At 40.6% G+C, this 20,646-nt stretch overlaps 1 protein-coding gene across 2 annotated transcripts in view; it reads right to left on the reverse strand.

Moving 5' to 3' along the window:
• The window catches only part of LOC121867476 (E3 ubiquitin-protein ligase HECW2-like), a 64,003-nt gene extending 44,184 nt beyond the window's left edge, over window positions 1–19,819 (reverse strand). For both annotated transcript variants that reach the window (XM_042367425.1, XM_042367417.1), the window contains exons 1-3: window positions 19,746–19,819; window positions 18,172–18,294; window positions 15,951–16,202 (exon numbers count right to left, since the gene is read on the reverse strand). In XM_042367425.1, coding sequence (XP_042223359.1) covers window positions 15,951–16,202; window positions 18,172–18,238 — 319 coding nt within the window. In that variant the 5' untranslated portion in view covers window positions 18,239–18,294; window positions 19,746–19,819. The remainder of the gene's footprint in view (window positions 1–15,950; window positions 16,203–18,171; window positions 18,295–19,745) is intronic.
• Between the last annotated feature and the right edge of the window lie 827 nt (window positions 19,820–20,646).

Here is a 20,646-nt window from a genome sequence, read left to right on the forward strand (position 1 = left end):
GAGTTGCAAAAAAAATTAAGAATTACAAAATAACGTACATACGTAAAAATTATAAAGTGGTCAAGTAAACATTATGGCTCCAAGGAACAACCAATACACCTCACCATCAACAGGATAGCCGCGCGGGAAGGAGACCACAAACAACCCTGTTAAGAAATATAAAGTGTCCCCAGAACCCCAAGGGAGTTTAGGTAGGTTGCCCAACTTCCTCTCAACAATCCATCGCCATAATAGCCACCACCACCACTCCTAGCTTCCTGTCTCACACACCTAACACCCAACCGTTTCCGTCGCCCGCTGCCCACTAGGGGTAATATGGTTTCCTCCTATACCCCAAGCTACCACCTTACTGACTATAACAAACCACATAACATTCCTTCACCGATATATTAAATAAACAAAATATTACTACCTCATGTTTCCTATTAAAAAAAAACTATTTGGTTAGCTTTGGTTACGCAGAATATATTTTACAATAACTAAAATAACAAAAAATACTGACATCATAATACGCCATGATTTCCCATACAGACGGGCATATTCACGCCAATCGGATAAGCGGACGCAATTTGTGTAAAAACTTCTGATTGGTCACCATGTCAACTGTTAATTGGTGGGCTGGTGTGTGTGTGTTTAGTACTCACCACAACACTAGACTGGTTGGTGCTCTAGCTTGGTTTACTAACACCAAAAAGGAATCAATCAACCATCTTTAAGTTGTTTAAGGAAGACATAAGACTCAGTTGTCATATTTACTATAGCGCGTTTTCTCTCAGTTGAGAAAAAATGCACTAAAGTATTGTTAATATGTTTGTTCTCAATCATTATGATTTTTAGTTAGTTGTATTTTCATCATTGTTAATACTGCAATTGCTGCTATTTTTGCCGATACAGTATTACGTTAATACAAAATAACACAGCATTATTATTATCATTATTATTCCTGCTATTAATATTTGTCTACGTCGAATTCAGCTGTTAGTGACAGAAAGTACAGCAGGTATACAAACAATGCACTCTAGACAGTATTAGTGTGGACGGGCAAAAGATGACTGAAGTGAGAGAGAGAGAGAGAGAGAGAGAGAGAGAGAGAGAGAGAGAGATGGGTGGTGAGGAAATAAGAGAGGTACTGTAGATATAAACTGTAGAAGAGGAGGGAAGGAGATGGAGGGGGGAGGAGGTGGAAATATGAGATAAGGGGGGAAGGTGTGGGAAGGGAAAGGAATAGTTGTTGATTAAGGAGATGAGGTTGGGGAGGAGAGGAAGAAGGTTGGGGAAGAGAGGATAGACAGGAGGGAGGGAAGAGAGGAGAGGAGGAAGAGAAGAGAGGAGAGGAGGGAGGAATGTTGACGACATGATTGCAACACACCTACAACAAGTACTGTACTCTATTACATCAGAATATTAACAAGATACAAACCGTGAATCTGCCTTAGGTATATATGCGGTATATAACCAGGAATAAACAAGCTAATACCGTTACCTCCCTCTCTCTGATTCTTCAAGGTCTATTTTATTTTTCCTTCCTCCCACTAAACTTCTTTCGCCTCCCGATTGAAAAAAAAATATATAAAGACCGTTGTTGGTGGTATTTAAGGCTGACCAGAGCGGCTTCCTCTGCCCCTTACCTGCCTCACCACATCCGCCGCTCCTACCCGCCCGTCCTCATCCACTTCCTCCTCACAACACTTCGTCACTCTGCCTTCATGATCCCCTTTGACGTGACAAAGTTATTACTACGCTTCAACAACCAGACAACAGAGGTCTCTAAGTACGTGTAACAAGGTGATTAATTAAGACTAGTCCATCAACAATTACAAAGGGAAAATGAACTTCCTTTAAAAGCAAGGGTTCCCAACCTTTCTGGTGAGCACCCAGCTTATTTTTTCATGATCAAGAGAGCACCATTGCATATTTGCAAAATTAAGGAATAATGAAACAAGTCCAAATTTGTTCAGACATGATGTAGCATCACATTAACATAACCAAAGTTGGTCTGATGCCGCAGACTCTTAGTCCACAGAGGCCAGTGTTGCACCGTACTGAACGTGTATACTCCACCTAACCAAGGTGTAAAGATAACATTGCAGCCAACAACCGCCGTCAGCTGGTGACGTAAAAGATCCCCCATCAGCTCAGCGTCCTGTGTACACTGAGCAGAACTAACGAGTTCTCCGCAAAATACGTCGGTTTTTTTTTTGCATCGTTTAAACTTTTAAAACGTGACTTCCAACACGAATTATAATATTTAAAACTAACTGGCATCAGCGACGGATTTTGTAGTACAATAGGCTATTCTACTTAATAACTCAGTGAAAAATTATAATGTAGTGTTATCAAGCTCGCAAGCACCATTATGAGCACTGCAAGACTACCAGGGAGCACAGCGGTGTTCGCAAGCAACAGGTTGAGGCTACTGCAGCTAGACCTCATGCGTCTTGACTGTGTACCTTGCCGTGTCGCTGTTGTTGCATCGTCATAACGCACCTACTACACTACAGCGTCTTTCCCTGCTCCTCCCCTCCCTGGCCTCCCTCAAGTGGTTCATCCTCCCACTTCCGGTCGACCCTCTCCTCCTCACATCTCTTTACCGCCCACTAGATCTTGTTTCTACAGCCTCATGTGTACTTCCCCTTCCTTGCTCCACCCGACCCACCATTACTCTCCTGCCCATCCCCCAGCTTATTTCATCTGAAGATTAGACAACCCAGTTTATTTCACCTTTAGATTAATCATCCGAACGTTAACCTAACCTAAGTTAACCATTTCGATAGTGTTAGGGTGAAACAAACTGGGGTTTCAAATCTCAACGTGATCTCAAAAGTGTTAGTGGCACTTAATATTTAAACAAACCAGATAAATTTATTTAGTGGCTAATAGTATCATAACCCTAGACTGGTAAATTCATTTAACGATAAACCAGGAGTTGCTAAAAATTAAGTTTGCCTCAGATTTAATTCAGGTACCCAAAAAATATCCAGATTATTTTTTGAATGGTAGTCACACGGACGCAAGCACTCACACACACACACAGACAAGAACAGTTCTGTACTGGGTATCAAAATAAGCCCTAGACAATATTATCAAGAACACTGGAAGGATTTTACACAGGACAACTGGCCCCTTTCCCTTGGTTTGGCCATCTGTAGTGGGTGGCCCTGGGGTAAAAAGGTAAAAAAACACCCGTACACGCAAATTGATGACGCTACACCATCACCTCCACCAAGACCCTTCACCGTCACCCCCACCAGAAGCCTTCACCATCACCTCCACCAAGACCCTTCACCGTCACCCCCACCAGGAGGATGCCCCATCACCTCCACTCGCTGTGCCCGAGTATCTCAGTTCCAGTAGCCACACCCACACCACCAGCAGGAGGACCAATCAATGTGACAATGGCAGGGGAGAGAGCCACCTGCAGCAGTATAGGAGATATCTAATCTTGGCCGTGTGGGGGCGAAGCGCTGACGTCACCACCTCCCTCCTACGCCACGACCCCCTCTTTCTCTCCCCACCAACTACACCTGCCAGAGACTTACCCGGTACATCCTTTACTTACCATTAACTCACTTAAAAATGATTCCATCTCCAAAATGCAAAACAAAAAAAACCTGCGTTCGGGTGGTTGAGCTGTTCCTTGTTATAACCTTCATCGTCCAGTGTTAGTTCAGGATAAAACCGGAGACGAGCACCCAGTAGCAAAAGTCTCACGTTTGGTAGTGTCACACTGGATAACACCCTTCTCACATCTGTCCCGGACCGGGGATTAAACCCAGGACTTTGCTGAAACACTCGTTATCGCTGTACCACAAACATAACAGTTATAACCTGGGAATCGAACATGGGTCCAAAATGTGGGAGTCAGGATCATTACTACTAAGCTCCCTGCTTAATTTTATTTCATTATACTGACTGTACTGTACAGTATATACACATTCTTTGGAGCGTGATTCAGTCTAAGGGCGACTCAGAGTTTAAGGCTCTGTCGACCTGTCTGTCATTTTATATAGCATGACGACTCTACCTGTCACTTCCCCGCGGACGCCAGGAGGAAAACGCCACCACTCTAAGCAACACATCATTACACTAAACTGTGTTAGGCCGCCGCTTACGTTATGATATATCCAGGGTATTGAGGGCATGAATAACTCTAATTATATATAACACCAAGTCTAAGAAGCTACACATGGGCGTCCTCAGCGTGGTGGCCGAGGGGACGTTTGGCCCACGGTTAGGTTAGATCCTAACATCCCTGGCCCAAAAGTCCTGTATTCGGATAAACTTACCTGAGTAGGTAGCTGGGTCTTCATGTGTATTGACCAATTTTAAATACAGAAACTCTAGATATATTATGGTGTCAAGCTAAGTTCCTGCCTTCTAGTTTTATGGTCATCTGTATATTATAGACGCAGAGGAACACAGGAAGATTAACCCCTCCAGCTTATTTCACCTGTAATTATCCACCCTAACGCTACCTGAGGGGAGGGGGTGAGGTTAGATTAGCATTAGGATGCTTAAACTTAAGGAAGGTGAAATAAGCTGGGGGAGGGGGGTAATATTATTCAGGTGATCTGACGTCAAGCCTTTTTCATCCACAACCTAAGCCTCATACGCACCTGTACCCTCTGAACTGCTCGTTAATTGACCGTCTTGTTCACGGTACCGTCATAGGTCGTCACTTCACTAATCAACAGAGCTCCTTGTCCGACATCATCCGTCCATCCATCCACCACCTGTTATAGTAAGCCGACACGAAATTTGAGGAAAGTAACCGAATTCAAAACCATAACAGCTTCTCTAATTCACTTTCAATTTTCAGCGGATGTCCAGGTAAAACAATCAAGTATCATCTACTATCTCATCACTCGACAAAACCAACGCCAGCACAGAAGAACAGCTAGCGTGACGTGTGCTAAGGGGGTGAATCGCATCCAGACGGAGTCGACACGAGAACTACACTCTCTACGGCAGTCCACGCCACACTGCCGAGATTGCCGACCACTGACATGACCGGAGTCGAAATTGAGCGCCGAAAATTGTGTGCCAACCATGTGCCGACCTACCACCCCGTAAGAAACTATGAATGGGCATACACAGCTTTTATACATAAGAATAAATAAAGCCGTAAACTCATCCATGAATCTTGATAAAGAGAAAAAGGGGGACACAACGAATAAATCCAAACGAGCAAACATAAAATAGAAAGATCCTGGCAACCGACACATCTGAGTTGTCGGTTAGTGACGATGAAACGTTTAAGGCGGAGGGGACGGCCCCGACGGTGGCGAAGCAGTGTTCCCAGATACGGCTGTTTCCCGCTATTTTTTATTTATTTATTTTTTTACGGGCAAAGGCCATTTTTATTGACCCACATCAAGGCCTGGGGGGCGAAAAAATAATAAAAATAATATTAATTATGACAATGATGATGATGATAATAATAATAGTAATAAAATTAATAAAAATATATAAAAATACATAACAATTAGAATAAAGGATAATAATAATAATAATAAAGAGCCATCAATAAAAATTAAAAAAAATAAATAAAAAACTATCAAGAGTGAGAAATTATATATGCATGTTGTGTTGTCAAAGAGAAACAATTGAGACCCTACAATTGTGTGAAAATGAGGCAGAAAATCAGATTAGCAACCTGGGACTTGGTCAAAATTTTTGTGATGCCATATGGCAGCAGGGTCTACCATTAAACAAAACATTATGCTTCCAATATCTTCCCAGGCGGTAGTACCTCCTTTGATAGCTGCAAAATACGAGAAAGGCGAAAAATTTTCCTGTAACTATGTAATGAAAGTACATTCTCCAAGTATTTTAACCAGTTTCAGTGCACAAAACCCTCAGAAATATTAAGCCCGGAGAATCATTGGATGGCCAGAAGTGACACTGCCGTTCCAGCCTCAGTTTTATATGAGTGACACAGTTAGCTCTTGTATGTATACATTCATTATTATAAGGATTCTGCAGATAACGAACCAACCAAAGAACTCCCTGGCTGTGTTTTAAGCCTTCTTTCGCCTCCTGTTTCAAATGCAAGGATAGAACGTGTCCAGTCAGGTAAATATTCTAACAAATAATCTGCGAAAAAATATGACTCCGAATACTCTCGAAACCCAGCACTGCATTCGGTTCTCAGTGAAAGTTGGCAGCAAATGTTGTGAGAGTTGTGAAGCTGAGAAAAGTAAGCTTGGTAAATGTAATTCTTCTGTCAAGTAAAGTAGATGTGTCAGTATATAGTAACAGTATGTCTGAGTTATGAAGACAGGCGTATATGTTCAACGATTTATGAGTTATGAAGACAGACCTACATGTTCAACGATTTATGAGTTATGAAGACAGACCTACATGTTCAACGATTTATGAGTTATGAAGACAGACCTACATGTTCAACGATTTATGAGTTATGAAGACAGACCTACTGTATATGACGTCTAGCTAAACAATACACATCACATGTTTTCATATGATAATAATGAACTACATAATAATTTTTCCACAAAACTATTATAATTACGAACTCGAGGCTCCTAGTACACATAAAATTCAGCTGGAAATTTAGCGGATTTTTTGAACTGGTTTAGCGGCTTTTGGACTGGTTTTCCGCTAGATTTTAGCAGGCGGGGAAAACTTGATCTGGGAACATTGGAGAGGGTCGGGCATGAGGAGGAGGAGGCGGTGGTGGTGATCAAGGACGGTTGTCATTGTATATATCTTTACTGGATCTGCACACCTGTTCCATACCGCTTTACTTTGTTTCTTTCTTGATTTTTTTCCCTTTCAACCACGCCTCTTCATTTCCTTTCGCGCTAAGAAGCTATTAATATCATATAACGCCATTTTTAACCCACAGAACACAAAAAAACAGTAATAACAATTTAAAAAAGAGTCACACCGTTAGCGCACCTTCTAGCTATTACGGTAACAATCATTTTTTTTTACCCCATGGTCATAAAAAAACAATTCCTCCCTCCCTAACCACACACACACACACACGTAGGAAGACAAGAGACACACGACACTGAAAAAGAGACAATGTGATAAAGGAGAGAGATGTATACAGGACAGATAAATATAGATGCGCGCAGACAAGTAAAACAGGTGGACAAACACACGGACGCGGTTACAACATACTTTTAAACAAATGGTGAAACTGCGACGGGAGAGATACAAGAGAAATGCAAGGTAATAATAATAACAATAATAAACATGATAATAATAAAAAAAAAAATAATAATAACTTTAGTTCGGGAATAATAAAACAAACTTTCACACATAGTACACAAAAGAAACGAACCATCTTACCACCTTACTATCACCAATGGAGGAGGAGGAAGAGAAGGAATGGTAAATGAAGGTGATGGTAGATGTAAGGGGGAGGATGAGGGGGAAGGGAGGGAGCATACAGAAAGGAATAAGGAAGAGAAATGGAAGAGGACACAGAAGGAGAGGAGGTGGGGGGAATGGGGCGCAGAAGGAAGGGAGGAGAGGGAATAAGAGAGGGGGGGGGAGATGGATAGAGGTAGAGGAGGAGTGAGAGGGAGAGGAGGAGTGAGAGGGAGAGGAGGGGTAAGAGGGAGAGGAGGGTTGAGAGGGAGGGAAGATCCGGGAGGGTGTGAGCGTCAGGTCAGATGGAGGTCATTACAGTGCACGCTGCTCTTGATTCCACCCCCCAGCATCCCTCCCTCCTTTCCTCCTTCACCCCTCCTACCCTCTCAGTCCCTCCCTACCTTCTCTCTCAGTCCCTCCCTACCTTCTCTCTCTATCTCCTCCCTCTCTCTCCCTCCACCTCTCTCTCTCTCTCTCCCTCCCTCCATTCCTCTCTCTTTCCCTCCTTCCCTCTCACTCCTCTTTCCTTCCCTCTCGCTCATTCCTTTTCCCTCTCCTACCTTCCGTCACTCCCTCCAACCCTCGCTCCTTCCCTCTCACTCCCTCCCTCACTCCTTTCCTTCCCTCTCACTCCCTCCCTCACTCCTTTCCTTCCCTCCCTCATCCTCCTTCCCTCTCTCACTCCTCCTACCCTCTCTCTCTCCTTCCTTCTCTCTCTTTATCCCTCCGGTGAACTAGAGAGAGCAAGCAAGACCCAGCAAGAGCCAGTGAGCGTTATAGAGAGCCAGCAAGAGCCTGGCAAGAGCGAGTAAGAGATTACACACTCTCTCGCTAAAGCAGAACCAGCAGTGACCTGTGGTGTTCCGTCTCCACCCTGGGATACACACAAAGAGTGAGAGAATGAGAGTTAGTGAGCCAGTGGAGTGGTTGTAAGGGAAGGGTACGGGGGTGAAGGGGTAAGGGAAGGGTTGAAAGGATAAGGGGAGGGTTGGAGGCATAGGTGAATGGAAGGGAAGGGATAATGGGGTAGGTGAAGGGCGTAGGGGAAGGGTGAAGGGCGTAGGGGAAGGGTGGAGGCTGGAGTGGAAGAGGTGGAGGGGATGGTCGTGGCCTGTGTTGCATGATGTTATAAGTGGATAATATGTGGTTAGGTTACATATTTTGTGAGGCTGTATGTATTTTGTTTATTATCTTTGACACCCTGAAACAAAATGACGGTCTGGGATGGTCGATGACGTCACAGTAAACATCGGTGACGAAGTCGTTGCCTAGGTGACGGATCTACATACTCAAGGTAAATATTTCATTACGTTATATATATATATATATATATATATATATATATATATATATATATATATATATATATATATATATATATATATTCTGTATCCCCCTATTAACCAGAATATTTAATAACTAATATGTAAGTGTTTAGGGAAGTTACACTCAGCTATAATTACCCTGGGTAAAGATGATTGAAAAATGGCGACGAAAAGACTAATTGATAATCACTGAAAATTAAAAGCTAAGGTAAAAAACATAAATAAATAATGAGGGAATATATTTTATTTCCCTTAATAAAACGAAGAGATTGAAACACACACACACACACACACACACACACACACACACACACACCCACCAGGACCTAGCAAAGCCAACTCGGGGTCAAGCGATGACCCTCAAGGACGTCCTGTGAGCCACCTGCGCGCACATGGGTGATACATACACAGCCGCTGCGCACATGGCTGATACATACACAGGCGCTGCGCACATGGCTGAGGGTTACAACGAGGTATACAGTGAACTCTGACCGTGCGGGTATACAAACAATGTTAAAGAGTATGGCAATTCGACCAAGGACAACAACAAAGCCAGCAGATACTTGGCAACTGCATGCATGAGTTACCGCACAGAGGTACAGGAGGGAGGGAGGGAAGAAATGGAATGGCAAAAGGTAAGAATGGGGAAGGAAGGAAGGGGAGAAGACAACAGGAGGGAAAGGGTGGATGGCAGTAAAAGATGAAGGGGGTGGCAGGGCAGTGAAGTAGGAAGGAGGGGGGCAGTGAGGAGGAAAAGGGTAGCGGAAGGGAAGGATGGAGTGAGAGGCAGTCGGGGGTGAAGAAGGAAGAAACGAAAAGAAAGAAAGAAAGAAAGAAAAAAGAATGAGAGAGAGAGAGAGAGAGAGAGAGAGAGAGAGAGAGAGGCAGGAGGGAGGGGCTGTACATCCGTGTTGGGTCACCAGAGGCGCCGCGGGATGTAAATGCCTGAAACCGTGGCCCTCTCCATACCTGTACCCTCCCTCCCTCTCTCTACACCTGTACTCCTCTCTCTCCACACCTGTACCTTCCCTCCCTTCACACCTGTACACCCCTCCCTATCCACACCTGTATCCTACTCTCTCTCCCTCCACACCTGTACCCTCCCTCCCTTCCTCCCTCCACACCTGTACTCCCCATACACACCTGTACCTTCCCTCTACACTTGAACTCTGCCTCCACACCTGTACTCGCCCTCTCCACCCGCATTTTTACCATCATTCTCACCACACCCCAGATGAGAGCAGTGTCGATCAAGCGATAGGTACACAAAGTCCTTCCCTAGTTCACCTCCCTCACCATCACCACCATACTATGATTCACTCCCTCACCACCATACCATATCTCTTCTTATGCATTTCTTCCCCAATTTATCAACATCGTCATTCCATTTTTTAATCGTGTATTCTAAATCACCCTTAATATCATTCCTTCCTGTTTACTCATGCATTCTTACCCAGTCTTTCGTCAGCCAGTCTTTAAGCCCCCTTTTCCGTCTCTTCTATCATTCTATCTTCCATTCTTTCTTTACTATCACACATTATTTCTTCTTCTATATCTATTTCTTCTTACAACTTTTCACCCCTTCATACAAACCATAGTCTCGTAAGTCATGCTCAATACGGGATCATTCCAGCTTAAATGGCATAATTAAGCTTGACATGACCTTCCCAGCTTAAGATGGTACAATTGACCTTTACTCGGCCTTTCCAGCTTACGATGGTATAAATGACCTTCACTCGACCTTTCCAGCTTAAGATGGTATAATTAACCTGGACTCCTGTATGAATGTGGAGATGCGATAGGATACAGGTGATGGAGAGAGAGAGAGACCACAAGCCACACACAGTTCCGGGTGCGTCCTACCGTCAACAGGGTTCACACACTCACTTGTGGATTCGCCTCACCACCACGTCTCTCCCCGATGTGGCTCCTCCACTCGTCTACCACTGACTCCGCCGACCGACACCATGACAATGTATAGTCTTCTATCTCACCCAAGTGTTCACAGATCAAAGTATAAACTCATTGACATAGAAAACCAATCTTTCATTATAATCTCACCTACTGTTGTCTCATCAAGGTTCAAATCTATAACTATAACACCTAGGTATATAGGTTTAAAATGTCAATACTAAATATCTCCCCAGCCTTTAAATGAATTATCTCTTCCTCAATTAAGTAGAATTAAACTAAAATCTCCAACACTCCCTCTCCAACACCCACCACCCCGTAATCAACCTCTGTCAATCATTTACTCCCTCCTCCCCCACCACAAAAAATCACCACTTTCACCCTAACATTTGCGAATTATAATCCTTCCCCACTCTATTTCTCCTATCCTTCGACATGCTAATCCCACCCAATGCCCCGGTCCGCCCCTCCCCTTTTCCCGCACCTCCAGGAAACCACAAACACGGATATGACGAAAGAAATTCTCCGGTATACAAGGAGGAAACTGGATAAGAAAGAGCTGGTGTCGTGGTAGTGTCCGCAGGCGTCCGTGTGTGTGTGGCAGGGAGGTGGTGGATATGTTTTCGACGAATTCTACCGCAGTATCTTGTTCGTCTCTTCCGTGATTATATGATAACATCTCTTCCCCCTCTCTTCCCTCCACTCCTCCCGAGGTAAAACATAACCTTGTCTTGGTTTAACTTACGCCCAATGTCACCAAACTTGACTTTTACCTAACCTAACTATACCTACCTTGAATCTCACCAAGTCTAATTAAACATAACTTTTAAAATAATATTAAAAAAATAAGAAAAAAGACGCCATGTTTTTTCCCCTACATTATTATTATTTTTGTGGTGGTAATGTTTAATAGTAAATTATGAAGTGTGAATCGTGAGGATCTTGTCCGGCGTGCTTTTATCAGTACAGTGCAGTAGGCTACACCATTTCCACGCATCGTTTAAACGGAGACTAAAAGCAACAAGTCAAGGCAATATCACTTGTAAATTTAAACGTGTAAGCGCGCGCGTTTGTGTGTGTGTGTGTGTGTGTACATAGGGATATTCATACCCATTCGATGAAGCCTTAAAACGTAACTATAACGTTCTTGTTCTTATTACTGAAACCCAGTAGAACTTAATTCGCAAATGTTCATGTTTACTGTTTCATAAAAGACGTCGTACATTATCACAACAAAACCAAACTAGACTTAAAAGAAAAGGTTAAGTTCAATTATCGATAAATAAAAGACTAAATATAAATGGGTTACTTCGCAATTATCCCAACGTAACGTGATATATATTCATTACATAACAAAAACTATAATTAAGACACGAGGCTGGAGTATGTTCGTTACTTATGGGTAAATGCCTCAAGAATTCTGAAAGACTCGTAAGTTTAAGTATTCCCAGTAACTAACTCTGGCAATTTTTTAGTACTATACATTATATACTTCATAATGGACGTCATGTTTATGCTGTATCTTTATTTAAGTTATCCTGTTCTCATCTCTAAGGAAAAAATAAAGATTGTCTAACCTAACCTCTGTATCGCAATTGTGGGCCATGACACCTGCCTCTGAAACACACATGACGTACAAGACAAAAAGGCGGCAGTGGCATAGCATGGGCGTATAACGTAGTGGTGAACAGCCCGTGACCCCCTCCTCCTTATACGCCCACCGCATGTGTTTGACGACCTTGGTTACCTGATGCATCGTGACTTACACACACACACACACACACACGGCTGGCAACACTTAACAACCAAACAATCTCTTAGTATTCCCAACATCAAGTACCCTGAACCAAGGCACATTACATCAACTCCCAACAGCGAGTCTTGGTGGTGCAACCTATACTACTAATATCCCAGCGTCGTTACCCGGATCACCCAACGATTAGGCACCCTAGCTTTTTTTCACGTGATGGATAAATGCTTTAATCCTACTTGGAAGGGTTAGGTTAGCACTAGGGGTGTTTAATCATCAGGTGAAACAAGCTATGGTGTCTAATCTGCATGTGATCCCATTATTCGTGGTCTGCAGCGAAATATGGGCTCCCGCCAACCAATTCACCAAAATAAATTCCCCTAATAGTTACAGTATATCACATGACTTCATACCATCCGGCTTACCGCCATCGCAATATCATCATATCAGTAAAAAGTGGGAGAACAATGAAGAGGATCAAAACTTTCTCACTCCCTCACACGCCTGTCAGCACCGCCCAACTCTCTCCAATACATGAAAGTCACAGAGAAAACTTGTATCATTCTAATATTTAAACCTGGGACAGAACGAGACAAGTATATAGGTATAGTAAGGTATATACACGCACACAGGAGCTAAATGAGACCTAAACTGATTAATGTTACGATGTGGTGTCGCAGAACCTGACGTGCAGGAGAGGGGGTGGGAGGTAGCAGCCCGGATATTCTGGAGGTAGGAGAGTCCATGCGTCATTTCCCGGCTGCATTGTTATCGTTGTTTCTAGTGTTGTTCCTACGATTGTTCTTGTTTAAACGAAATATGTCATTAGTTAATGCTGTCGGCAATAGTGTGGTTGCTTTATTGAGCGTACAGTATGTTTGTGTTCCGCAAATTTTATTTTGTAGCGGGTGTTTGAGGGTGAGTATCCGTTCTCTGTTAATATTTCCCCATGTTTCCAGAGTACCATTTCGCTGTGGTAGTATTTAAGTCCGCGTTTGACGCATAGGCACAACATAACGGATAAAACGGAACATTAAACAAACTTTGTTAGGTTATCATCAATTAAACATTACATAACCTTAGTTAGGTAGTCATATCATACCACTAACAAGCACAAGTGACGGCATAAAATTAGGTCAGGTAAGATTACGTAAAGTTTTGTCCGACTAACTTAACAAAAATCTCACCTAACCTAACTCACCCAAGTATATTCTATTTGCGGCATTCCAGTATCTCATGATTTCTAATTGTTGATAGACTAATGTTATTACTAACCCTAACCTATTTACAAGAGCTTAAACACATCAGATGACTAAACACAGTAACATTTTAACGTCAACGCACCAATGTTCCCGTCTTATTAATAGCTTAATAGTCTTTACGCAAATTTGGCTTAACATATCCTTATGGCGCAAATTTCAGTTTTGAGCAGAGAGAGAGAGAGAGTAAAATACTATATACATAATCAAACTCCGGAGACACGAGAGCAATAAAAGACAACAAGAATTAACTACATCCTGGTACGACTGTCCCCAACACCTACACAATAATGAACTCTGTGGAAACCCAACTTTCTACTCTAATACCTCCATTCCTTTCTCCAACACGAGTGTGGTAGTTGCATCCCATCCACAAATCCATTTTGATTTAATAAATTATTATCCACTTACCCGACAGATAATCTCCTTAAATTTCCATCCATGCATTCCCATCCATATCCACTTCACCATTAAGTACAATGCTCACGCATCTCTAAATACAATGCAGTGATCAAGGATTTAAGTATACCATATTGGCAAGTTTGGTGCAATTCATCGTTAATACTATTGCATTACTAACACAAGCATATCTAAGCTAATGGATGGACGTGAGGAGAAGAGTGGACCAGGAAAAGAGGAAAAAATATAGGCAATATACTGTACATCCAGTATATATATCAAATAAGGAAGCTCAACTGACATATTCCCATTATTTTCAGAAAGGTCCCAAAATTTTATTACAGCGCCACCTCTTCTGAGTGAAGTTACTACTCAGAGAGAACGTATTGAGAACGAACTGGACAAACTAAAAAAATGTTACTCATAGAAAACGATGATTGTTTCACGACTAACATTTGTCATAACTAGAGCCAAAAATGCACTATTATATATATATATATATATATATATATATATATATATATATATATATATATATATATATATATATATATATATATATATATATATATTATATATATATATATATATATTATATATATATATATATACTGATAACCACAAGGAAAGAAGAAAACACGAAGTTCCCAAGTGCTTTCGTGTAATTCACATCTTCAGGGGTGAGTACAGACTAAAGAGGAGTACAAAACAAGGTGTATATATACAGAGGAGGGTGAGACCAGGTCCACAATGGTCAGGTATTAGGTAATGCCCCCAGATACCGGTGGCCCCTAGGCCAATGGCCTACTTGGCCTATTGGTAAATCCGGCCCTGGCTCCCGGTCTATGACACCAACAGGCAATTAAAGTTTACCACGCAGGTCTGTCTCTCTCAGTCTGAATCATCCTTCCAACCATCATGCACCTCCAAGATCCTCCATGATTCTATCTAGGAACGTTTGAAGTTCTAACTCAATTTTAACTTAACCTGATCTGACCCAATATAACTAACCTGACTCAACCTTACCTAAACTAACCCAAGCTACTAATCCAACCCAACCATACCTAAACTAACCCAACCAACTTAACCAAATCCAACAAAAAAAGTGTTTGGGTGGTAGGAGACAAATCCTTCCTGGTTACATGTAGCTTCATGCACAAAGAGGATCGGGATTTTTACGAACCAACACAAATACAAAAAGAAAACCCAGGTGCAAATTTCCAGGGTCCCATTAGTATGCATATTAAGTTTCAGGTCTCTAGGTTTCATGGTCTTGGAGCTATGACACTAACAGACTGACACACACACACAGGGTCTTTTACAATGATATAAATAATGTAACTTTAATAGCTATTTTCTTATCATTCTGAATGCACCCGTGTACTGTACATTCAACCACCAGAGTCATCTTCTCTCCTTGACCTCCGTGACCCTAGAGTCATCTACCCCGGAGAAGGCTGTGGAGTTAATACTGTACAGTCCTTTGCCTACATCTAAACAGGCAGCAACTTGGTTAATACAGCAGAATTGTATGTGGATTTGCAGCCTGTCGTGGAAGCTAAAAAAATAAATAAAGCAGGTTGTCTTGTCTCTTGTCTTTGTATTATGTTCACCTTATGATTCTTTGGGCGGGTTGTTGAGCCAGGAGGGTAATTGAGGAGCAAAGAACCAATGTAGGATAAGCACCAGTATGCCTGAAAACAATATCTCTGGAGTCTTTCACCAGTATCAATTAATTCTGCACTAACAAGGCTACAAGCTGCCACTTGAATCATTTTAATTTCTACACTGGTTCCAAAGTTATGGTAATTTGAAGGTTCGCAAACTTTAACTGCACCTTTCCCTGTTTTTCATTTATGCTGTCTGTCCTACTTCAGTTCTGTGCTCTACAATTACAACAGTGTAATAATGTTTGAACTACTGCATAATAATCAGTGTGTCAACATTAAAGTCTCTACTCACCCGCTACATAGAGCCCAAGCCAATCAGTCGGAGCAGCTTGATCTTGTAGCAAATTCCATCTGACAGTCACATTTTCATTTGCACTTGCCCCTATGCAACTACGACTGAGTGTTAGGAAGCAAGACGATGCAGGGGTATAGGGGGCATTGGTAGCAGGTTCAGGACTGGGCGGTGCATCTGGACAGCGAGACATCGTTGTCATCCCCCCAGTGCTACTGCCACCACTGCCCCCCACACTACCATCTAAACCATCTGAAAAAGATACAAAATATACATGTAATCATGTTGCTTTCATGCTATTGCTCATCTCAACACAAATAATCCAGGATTCAAATTACCTGTACACAAAACTATTTCAATAGTACAGTACAATACTTGCATAAACTCACTAGACCATTATCATAAGACAACAACAAAATTCTGGTTGGAAGTATATTCTGCAGCCTTTATGTCCAATTGCTGATATAAATTATCTATTACAGAACTCAAATTTGTATTCTTTCCTGGTCTATTCTGTCACAACAGTGTGAAACTTAGATCATGAGGCAAACTTTCCTGGTTCTTATATTACTGTAAAGTGTACAGTAAAACCTCACTTATCATTGGATAATTCAAATTGAATGAGGAAATTACACTAAAATTAAATTTTATAACCAAGCATGGATTGGTTGACTCATGTTTTATACAGTCAACCAGTCACTGGTTTAACAACCAGCACGATTTGTGGCAGAAGGCAGAGGATGGAGCTCTGCATCTGTGGCTGGTGTATAATGAACAGGAGAATCATATGTATTGCAGCTTTAGCTGTGTACACTCGACAAATGACAAGCAGCAACAATAAGAAACTTTCATGGGAACAGATGTTTTCAAACAAGTTAATAAAAACCCACGATTATTGTGAAGGCCACACACACACTATAAACAGAGTTCAGAAACAAACAGGAACTATGAGAGATGCCAAAGCATTCTCTTTCAGGGTCAGCTGAAAGATTTCCATGCCAGTAGACTCGGCTTTGGAAACTGGCCCGGCTGGCCAGCAAGGGTAACTAAGATTTTTCCACCCGTAAATTTGTAAATGAATTTACTTCATAATCTACATAAGTACACAAGTTCAAGTTGAAGAGAAAACTAGCAAACACCTCACCATGACCAACAACAGCAAGCCCACAATGTACTGTACCTATAGCCCCCATAGGAAATGCGTAAAAAATATGAATGCTCCAAGAATACGACCCAATGCAGTATAGCACTGACTACCTGTCACGCCCTTGAAAGATTCTCTGTCCTGATACCCAACACAAAAGAGCACAAAATAAATCTCAAAAGGAATTGATATACTGTATACAGGTCTGATCACTACTATGCTGAACACCTAAAGTATCCCCAACCAACATGTAAAATATGTACTGTAGAATGTTCTGTAATTACATGTCAAACCACACCAGGGTACCCCCTTACCATAGGCCAGATAAATTCTTCTGAATTCAGCCAATCACACAGAAAAGGTTGAGCTATGCACTGTGAAATAAGGTTTTCTCTTAATGTGGTACTGGGTTATTGGCCCCACATAGTGACACACCAACTAACATCAAGCTATGCCATCAAGTAACTGTAAACACTCTTACAACATGAAAATAACAAAGGTAATAAACACACCTTCACTGTTACTAATGCTTAGAAGATATAGACAAGCAGTAAAGTGTCAACGCAGAAAATGGAAGTTCATACCGATAACTTGAGCCAAATGACAGTCACCGAGCGCACACATTAGTGGTGGCTAAACTCAATGCGTTCAACCTTGATTAGTGACTGTTGCATACAAGACTTTTAAAACACTGTCCCTAGATGTATTGGTAAGAAGAAGGTACAAAGTGATCAATGAATAAAGTAGTACAAGCCACTAATGAAGAGGGTTCCCATGTTAATATGTTAGTCACACAACCAAAACATTAGGTTATAAAATAAAATTATACTAATCAACAGAACCATATTATAACCCTGAAAAGTGTCTTTGTGTGCTATTTCTTCTGGGTTTTTGTCTTCTGCCTGAACCAACATAAACGTGAGACAGCTATAGGATTGTTTTGGTCCAAATTACATTACTAGTCCAAAGTAACTCTAACATCTGTGAAATTGATTAAAATGTGTAGATTCATACAATAACTAACATTGTAAAAGCAAATGACTTATGAAGTTTTCAACAAGCTTATGTGAGCCTTACTTTGCCAACTGTTGGTGTTGTGAGAGATGTCATGGCCTACAGGTTCATGAGAAACATCAGCAAGCATTGTCCAAGGGCTCAACTCCTTGCATCTTTAATCTCTTGCACATTATCTCACAGAGTCTGAAAGTCATCAAAACATACACAGTTTAGAAAAGCATGTTCAAGTAAGTCACCGACATTAATGATCATCTTTAACAAACATGTTTGCTTAAAACCAGTGCATCACTATTGGTTACTTGTGTTAAAAAAGTAATCACAAACCTCATATAACATAAAAGGGGTAAACTCCCTAGTGTTATCAAAATGTCCGTAACAGTTGTGAGTGTATTGTACCGTATTATATACCTAAATTACTGTACAATGGTCCCTCACTTTACATAGGGAAAGCTTCCTGGAACATAGCGTGTATGTCAAATCTGGGGGTCACACCGGATAACGCCCTTCCCATCTGTCCCAAGCCAGAACTCGAACACAAAACAAGAGTAGTGACAGATACACGCATTGTATACAATACCACTGTACCACCAACACACCTTAATCACTCCCTCATATGCCATCAGTTTCTTCAACATTGAAATCCTTGTTAGAAGAATTATCGGCATTTGTATCACTCACCAAGAATTAATATATATATATATATATATATATATATATATATATATATATATATATATATATATATATATATATATATATATATATATATATATATATATATATATATATATAAAATACCTAACTTAACATTCTGCCTTCAATACCCCCAAACACTTGAAATCTGTGCTCAGTCAAAATGGGGTCAATTGTTCTGAACCACTATGTTTGAAAAAGGACCAACACGTATTTAGTGCACACATTACAAGTACTAAAAATCATAACAAAAAGGCAAAACTAACAATGAAACACTATATAACCTAACCACACCCCTCTAAACATTAAAAACATTGCCGGGGATGTGACAAATTTAAAAGGATGGACTAGAGTACACACTGTTTTCACCAAATGGCATGAACCTACACCCAAATGAGACAAAACCGCCAATAAATCCACCCACAACAATGATTACATAACATAAACACGTCCCACCCATCACGAGTTATGGTATTATATCCAATATACTTTTCTCCTTATTCTGAATCTTTGCCTATAATTTTATCACGTCTCCTTAACTCTACACAACTCTATCACCCCCATCACCACACAACTTACAGAAACACTTAGTCTTAACTTTGTTTAAATTGGATATAAATCGAGAGCTGTGACTCGTGGCGGCCTAAGGTTTTCTTCACTCAAACAAGTGTCACAACAGTACGATATAAAAAAAGAGAAACATCAAACACCAGATGGAATTACTATCTAGTAAAACTCTCTTGTTGAATACATTATTAGTAGCCCTTTAGATGGAATATATTATTAAGTTGTTGGATTACTTGCCACTTCCTTCACCAGACATTTGAGAATTATCGTATTCCCTTATAACCATTTTCAACATTACGAAGGCTTGAATATTTCTTTTACGACAACTAACGCTTCATTACCAATCATATAAGAGTGATTTATTAATATCATACCTAAACCAGGGTTGTCAGTGGAGGATAACCGAGTACTATGCATGGGCTGTACTCATGAAACAGATCAATAGTAAACTAATAGGATGGATGTCAACAATATACGAAGTCTTATAAAATATTTCCATCTACAGAATTTTGGGGTATTTACATAAAATATATATATTATTTTTGTTCTAAAGAATTAATTATAATTTAATATAGATATAAAGTTGGTATTTATTTTCTCTAAAGTTTTATAATCGTTTGTACAATGATGTAATATTACTGGAACCATAAAAGAGTTTAACTTTAGCTTTAGGGAACAAGGAACTAAATATGGAACAGTTATGTTTAATTGTTATTGTTGAAGTTATGAAAAAATAAAGTTAAAAAACACATGTAAAACACTTTGAATATTATACATAAATACAATTTTCATCAAATGTATTATTGACTTGATTATATATCTAAACGACGTAAATAATTACTACCCCCTTGTCACTCTGTAGGAAGACTCGGAATGAACAAAAAACTCGGAATATATTATTAAATGCCAAAATATCCCGAATGTATTAAAATTTACAAGTATAATATCAGAAAGAACGTCTTCTATGTATACTTTGACTGATATACAGTAGATTGAAGCATGAATATTGATACAGTATATTTATGCTGGTCAACTCTTGTGATTTATGAATAAATTGGAGGTCTTTCCAAAGGCTTCGAGTAACATGAACATGTATGAATGACTATGAAATTTGCCTGAATTAATTTATTGACTCAGTAACTTAGCGGGCCGTTTCACGAAAAATCGTTTTTTTTTTTAATTTCTCCATAATTAAGCATCTTTAATTTCCATTTCTATGAGATATTTTAAAAATACTTTAAGGTAGTTAAACTCTCTAATTACGTTCTACCACTG

The sequence above is a fragment of the Homarus americanus genome, unplaced genomic scaffold, assembly GCF_018991925.1.
Source record: "Homarus americanus isolate GMGI-L3 unplaced genomic scaffold, GMGI_Hamer_2.0 scaffold32583, whole genome shotgun sequence".
NCBI lineage: Eukaryota > Metazoa > Arthropoda > Malacostraca > Decapoda > Nephropidae > Homarus > Homarus americanus.